This window comes from Dendropsophus ebraccatus, chromosome 6, assembly GCF_027789765.1.
Source record: "Dendropsophus ebraccatus isolate aDenEbr1 chromosome 6, aDenEbr1.pat, whole genome shotgun sequence".
Taxonomy (NCBI): Eukaryota; Metazoa; Chordata; class Amphibia; order Anura; family Hylidae; genus Dendropsophus; species Dendropsophus ebraccatus.
The window spans coordinates 148,348,849-148,356,138 of NC_091459.1; the positions used below are offsets into that span (position 1 = coordinate 148,348,849).

Genomic DNA, 7,290 nt, shown 5'->3' on the forward strand with positions numbered 1-7,290 from the left:
TTTTCTCCCATAGACTTTAAAGGACAACTCCGGCCAAAAGTATTTTTTAATATGTTATTACTTATGGAAAGTTAGACAAATTTCTAATGTACATTAATTATGATAAATGCACATATATGGCTATTTCCCTTAATTTAGTAGATCAGGCAGGCTTCAAAAAATCATGATGCCACACATCAGTTGTAATTCCTATGTGTCCAGCAGGGGGCGCACTATATATAAAAGTCAATGAGTACCACTGATTTCTATATATAGTGCGCCCCCTGCTGGACACTCCATAGGAATTGCAACTGATTCGTGACCTCACTGTGCCCCAGTCTCCTGCTGACTAGTTTAGTGATGTCAACCTAGCTGCCGGGGGTGACATCAGGGAACAAATCGTCAGGAGGCTGGGGCAGATGATGGGGGGAGTAGTACAGTGTATATGTGTCCAGCACCAAGCAGGAAGGGAGGGGAAAGATAGTTAGATGCACAGGCACCTCTCCTTCCCTACTCGGTGCCCTCCAAATGTATTGATTGAATACATTTATGGAATACTTTGGGGAACAAGGACACTTGCTCCCCAAAGTATTCCATAAATATATTCAATCGATAAAACATCATGTACATTACATTACGTTTTTACATAGACATCCATTGAATCCATAGAGTGTCCAGCGGTACTCATTGACTTCTATATATAGCGCGCCCCCTGCTGGTCACTCCATAGGAATTACAATTGATTTGTGACGTCACAGTTTTTTGACAAAATTTGAAGTCTCCATGATCCACTAAATTAAGGGAAATAGCCCTATATGTGCATTTCCCATAATTAATGTACGTTAGAAATTTGTCTAACTTTTCATAAGTAATAACATATTAAAAAATACTTTTGGCCAAAGTTGTCCTTTAATGGGATTCAATTTTCGATCGAATAGTCGAATATCAGGGTCTACTCGACTCAATATTCGAAAATTCTAATATATCACTACTCGCTCATCTCTAGTAGTGATGAGCGAGTAGTATTCAATCGAATAACTATTCGACTGAATACTACACCATTTGAACTATTCATTTTCAATCGAATATTGAGTCGCAAACAAAATCAAAATTAGATTTGCCTTCTTACCTACTCCCCCCCCCCCCCCCGGCACTTTTTTCAGGCGATAAACATGCAGGTGGAGGGACAGGCACTATGAATAGGCAAGACATTTAAAAAAAAAAAAAAAAAGCTTTGTGATTGGCTGGCTAAACCATGTGACTTTCTGTTTTATTAAAAAGTGGATTTCATACTCATGTCACTTGCTGCTAGGAGCTAGAGAGGGACAGACTGTGTACCAGGGAGAGGAAGCTTTTAGGTGAAGTTAGGTAGGAAGGGGTCCCCAAAAGCCCTTGTTAGAACTAAAAGTATAAACACCAGACATTTAGAAGCTGTTCTGAGACAGGCAGTGTGTTCAGACAGGCACAATGACAATGTCAGGAACCGGACAGCAGGACAATACAAGACAGTGAGCCCTGACGCTGAACAACGCCCACTGTCCCTACCTGCTTGCCGCAATCCGCCCTAAGATGGCGGCGGGCAACTTGGCGGCGGTCCCTGTACTGGCTTGGTGGGACACAAAGACAAGACAGACAAACAAAACACAATAAAGAATGGTCGACAGTCCGGGTCACAACAATCGGGCAGCGCAGTGCCAAAACACAATCCAAAAAGCAAGGTCAATAAACAGGCAGTATGGTCAGGGGCAGGCGGCTAGCAGGGATGGTCACAAATACAGGTAAAGGGTCAGAATAAATATAGCAAGAGTAGCAGAAACAGAACCAGGCAGAGACGCGCTCAATATCCGGCACTAGAATGAGCCTCAGCCAAATACTTATAGGGAACAAGGAAACAGTTCCAGCCCCCTATTGGACAAGGCTCCTGGTTCCAAACAGAATCACCTGCGGATCAGAACTGGCAGCAGTGTAACTCCTTAATAGCCAGAGCACACAGCAGACGGGTGGGGCTGAACACAATACTAGAAATAGGCCAGTGTTCAGACAGGGTTCAGGTTACTGCACAAGACATACAAAACACTGAATCTCAGCGCCATCTCAGCCGCGCAGCACGAGCTAAGGGGCGCACGGAGTTCATCCCAGGCACATTCATGACAGACAATTTAGGGTGGGTGCTGTTATATTTCCCTCTTGTCTATGCCATCTGTGGTTGTCATGGGCAGCGTCATTTAAAAGGGTGCAAGATAACGTTTCTTTTGCTTAATATTTGGCTTTCTGTCCACGCTTATGTAGAAGTCAGATGTTTCCATGTATTTTTTCCATTATACATAGAGGTTATTGGAGTGTATTGTAGACAGGCTGTGATAGTGGTGTTAGGGTCAAAAGCTTCCCCTCAGTATGTTGCAGAGATTCTGATTTGATGTTATTTCGGTCGACCCATTAACACACAACACTTGTGTATCAGGATTTCTTCTCTGAGGTTTAATTACATTTCAACTTGTTTTTACTTGGGCTACATGCCCAAATATCACAAGATGAATAGTTATTGGTTACATCAACATATATGACAGAAGTATGTATAGATACCAGGTGGACATTCTCAAGAAGAGCTGAGCTCTTTTACGCAAGAGATAGGACTAGCTCAGGGGACTAGCTAGGATTCATGGGGCCCCATAGCAAGAAACTGTATGGGCCCCCCCTCCCATATATATATATATATATATATATATATATATATATATATATATATATACTCGGTGATGTGGCAAAAAAAAATTCTCTTGTGGCCAGTCAGAATCCTGCGTGCAGCCACAACAGTGACTGGCAGAGGAGAAAGCCAATGTCTGCTTGTTCTGTCCATCCACTGTATTTGACTATAAGAGCGTATTAGGAGCCTCATGGTTATATACATAGGTGCAGGAGCAGACTACCTTTTGCTTAACCCTTTATGTACTGCAATGTGTAAGTGACGCAGTGTTCTCTTACATGCTGTAACACAAACACAGGGTTAATGCAGGAAACAATTAGCTCTACCCTTTGCTACTCCTGCACTGATAACCCCTAACCTCTGCAGGAGCTCAGAGGTCAGAGGTTATCAGAGAGCTAATTGTCTTGAGCTTATATTAACCCTTTTTTGTGTTGCAGCATGTAAGAGAACACTGGGTCTCTTACACACTGCAGTACATAAGGGGTTAAGCAAAAGGACACAGGAGGCTCTTATCTTCCCTGGGCCCCCTCCCTCCAGGGGCCCCATAGCAACCACCTTCCCTGCCTCTATGGTAGCTACGCCACTGGACTAACTTATGTTTAAACATTCCAGTGCTAGCTGGTAACTGGACGAAGTCTTAACAGAAATGTAGAAAACAAGTTAATATATCTATATACTATTTTATATATATATATATATATATATATATATATATATATATATATATGAGGATACAAAATGGCTACTGTATTGCTATACAGAGAATAAACTCTTAACAGTGGCATAATACTGCGGTGTGATAGATGTACCCAGACATGCTTCCCCTGCTGTACCAGATGCATCCAGAGGTTTTGGTATCATTATCTAAGGTGTCGTTGTGGACTTGGTGACCTCCAAGTGGTCGAATATTGATTTCCAAGTCCCGAGTATTTTTCTCCCATACACTATAATAGGATTTAATATTCGATCAAAGAGTTGAATATCGGGGGGGCTATTCGAAACGAGTTTCGTATTTTCAAATATTTCACTATTTGCTCATCTCTAATTTCTAGTGCTTATATAATTCTCCTTTCTTCCTATGTATCTTCCATGTACCCTTATAAATCTAAATGGGAGGAAAGTCTATCTATATCAATGACTGATTATGGAAACAAGCGAACCCTATTGTATCTAGTGTCTCACATTGTTCTGATCATGTGGCAATATGGGAACAAATTCAGTACAGAATCTGGTATCTAGTTCCTTTATCTTTAATAAACGGCTCACCTAATAAATGTTGGAGGTGTGATGCAGTAGGTTCTTTTCTACACATTTGGAGGGAGTCTCAACCGAATAAAAATTTCTGGATGAAACTGGGCAACTTTTTATCTAGAATTTGCCTCACCAATCATATTCGCCTAGAACTAGTTCTATTAAATCTCAACGCAGATGCATTTCCTCCCAATATAATAGCCATTATAATTCACACCATAACCATTTAACCATTGCAAAACTAAAAGAAAAATTAGAACTCTATAGATATTAACGATAATTTTGGGCTCAGATCTAAATCAACGATCAACGACACGCGAAGGATTTTTCGATCGTTCCCTGCAATTACACATCGTCCCGTGTAATAGGGCCCTAAAGGTCTATCCTCTATCTCCAAAGGTCTCTGAATAATTGGTCAATGTTTTCTTAAAGGCGCCTTTCACTTCACTATTCCTCAGGCTGTAGATCAAAGGATTCAGCACAGGAGTAACAATCCCATAACTTACAGAAATATATTTCAGGTAAGAAGAGAATCTCGCTTGTCCCGTGTACATAGTCAGACTTGTCCCATAGAACATGATCACCACGGTGAGGTGGGAGGTGCAGGTGGAGAAGACTTTACATCTACCCTGAGCCGAATGGATGTGTAATATGGAGTTAATGATACAAATATAAGTCACCACAATGAATATAAGAGGTAATAACAGAATATAAAAACTCTGAACAAACATGAAGAACTTAGTAGCAGAGAGATCCCCACACGCCAGCTCAAGAACCACCAAAATCTCACAAGCTACATGGTCCAGCTTGTTTCCTCGGCAGAACACAAGAGGTTTTATGAAGGTCGGGATAAGTGACAAATTAAAACTTACTACCCACATAATAACAGTGATGGATCTACATAGCCTCCAGCTTATAATGGTGGTGTAACGTAAGGGGGAGCATATAGCAACATACCGGTCATAGGCCATCACCGCCAGTAACAGACACTCAGCTATACCCAGAAGAAGACTAATGTTCATTTGGGCCAAACATCCGGTGACGGAAATTCTCCTTGGGTTAGAAAATGTATCATACAGCATTTTTGGTAAAGAGCTGGATGTGAAGCACAGATCGATAAAAGACAAATTACAGAGGAAATAATACATAGGAGTGTGTAACTGGGGGCTGAGGATGACGATGAAGACCAGGAAGCTGTTCCCCGTGATGGTCAGTATATACATCGCTAAAAAGACGACAAACTGTATAAGACAAGCCTGGAAATTCTGACAAAATCCGGTCAATAGCAACTCATTCAGCAAGGTCTGGTTGCCGTAATCCATGTCATGTACGCAGAACCTACAGAAGATATATTTTTCAGTCTAAAAGACTTATTAAATGTTATTACTGAAAAAAAAAAATATATATATAGTACCTGTGTCAAGAGCCGGGCGGTGCGTTTGGCTTCTGGGACCACCAGAGCGTGTGGCAGGCCACCTAGAAACGATGACAACATCCCTGACAACTGGCGAATGGTTGCTAGGGGCGCGCCAACGATGTCCCTAGTTTCAATTGCCGTGACCGTGGCCACGCCGCACGTGTTTAGACAGGGCAGCTGGTCTGCATTGTATTTTGGCTGACTGCCAGTCAGCTCTCTGTGTATTTCAGGGGGCTGGAGACTGCAGTCCCTATAGGTCCTGGGGCTGGGACTCCAGTCCCTATAAACCACTACCCCTATCATCCATAGGTGGCTCTTTGTGTGTGCCTAAGCTAGCTATTCTTATCCTGTTTGTGAATTCTCTGGTTTGGGATTCTTGGCGTGACTCCCTGACTTTCCCTTCTGGTTCTGACTTGTACTGCGACGACCGCTAGTTACTGACCTGCCTTGTGGACCTTGTAGTCATTGCGTTTGACTTGTCTCTGTCTATGTGTTTCACAATATCTATTGTAGCGACTAGTCTTCAGGTTGGGGCCAGCCTGTAGCAATGAGCAAACTTGCCGAACCCCAAAATTTGGCATTTGACTCCAACTGGAATGAAATACTAAGAGTATGGGATGAGACGAACGTCACAGAACCCGAATCTTTGACAAGTTCGCTCATCACTAGCTGTAGGGCCAGCTCCAAGTCTGCTGGGATGTGTATACATTTTGGAGATTCACAGATTATAAGGAAACAATTTTCTAAAACCACAAAGATTTTGTTGAAGCACAAAAATGAAAGTTACTAAAAGTCAATTCCTAAAAAACTGATAATTCCACAATTCTAATTATAGAACTTACAGTCAAAACTTGTCCGAATGTTATAAAATATCCTCTAAATCTGATCCTCTACATTTCCGTCAGGTTACAACGTCCGTCACATCTGATGGAGGAACAGCACAGATGACAGACCCTATGATGGAGCCAGTGTAGCTGATCCGCCAGTCACTGCTGGTGTCCGTCCCTCACAGCTTCCATCAGACACGTTTTCTGTACTTTACGTGGTGATTGTATAGTGATTAAAGCAAAAATTATTTCTTCATTCTTGAAAGAAAAGATCTTGAGTTTTCCTAGATGTATAGGATACGGAGATGGAGTCACACAGTTGATGGTGCCATCAGCCCTGTTACCTATATACCACTTACAGCCATGTTATCAGGCTCCAGAGTGTAATCTGTGTAATGGCCGCCCTTTCATCAGCTAACAGGACATTAAGGAATTGCTATTAGGTATTTCCCTGATGTAGATGAAGAGAAAGTCTCCCGGAGACCATAGAGCCGCAGTAACCTCTACATCACATCTGATGTCACTTGTTGTCTTTAATAATTATGGACATCTGCTGTGCATGTAAAGCAAGTCTATACAATGGGGAAGGATGGAGGGACCTCAGGAGCCCCGGAAGGTTCTGGGTGCTACACTCCATAGGCATTACAAAGTGGTCATTGACATGAACTGGCAATTCATATAATATTGAGGCTCATTGAAATCTTTACAATTTAAGAGGATTTAGGTCAATTCCCATCATGCCTGGACAGCCAAAGCTAAAGCCTGATTTGAATTGTAGTTTTGCAACAGCTGGAGGGCCAAAGGTTCCCCATCCCTGATTTAGGTGCTTGTTCTGTGACAAAATGTCCATCAAATCCACTGATAATCTCCATCCAATACAAGTAGTTGAGGTTTTTGTAATCGGTTCACGTAAAACATTAACATTTTTGTCTAAGCCTACAGCTATGGTGGCTGGTCACTATAATGTAGAACTAGGCATCTTTAGCAGTTGTTTTTCCTGGGTTCTAACAGTAGGTCTGAAGACTCATATACCCTAAAGACTTTAAGTAGAGCAGGTAGTCGATAGGAAAAACTTTTCAATATCGGAAGGTGAAGAGAAGGCATTTGATGAG

The 7,290-nt window shown here is 41.9% G+C and overlaps 1 protein-coding gene across 1 annotated transcript; it reads right to left on the reverse strand.

The window, feature by feature from the left end:
• Positions 1 to 4,314: 4,314 nt before the first annotated feature.
• Positions 4,315 to 5,157, reverse strand: LOC138795346 (olfactory receptor 13C9-like). The gene has a single exon (XM_069974334.1). The coding sequence runs from the start codon at positions 5,155 to 5,157 to the stop codon at positions 4,315 to 4,317; it is 843 nt and encodes a 280-aa protein (XP_069830435.1).
• Between the last annotated feature and the right edge of the window lie 2,133 nt (positions 5,158 to 7,290).

Bases quoted from the DNA above. Each gene is read 5' to 3' on its own strand.
- LOC138795346 (XM_069974334.1), bottom strand. From the start codon at position 5,157: ATGTATATACTGACCATCACGGGGAACAGCTTCCTGGTCTTCATCGTC.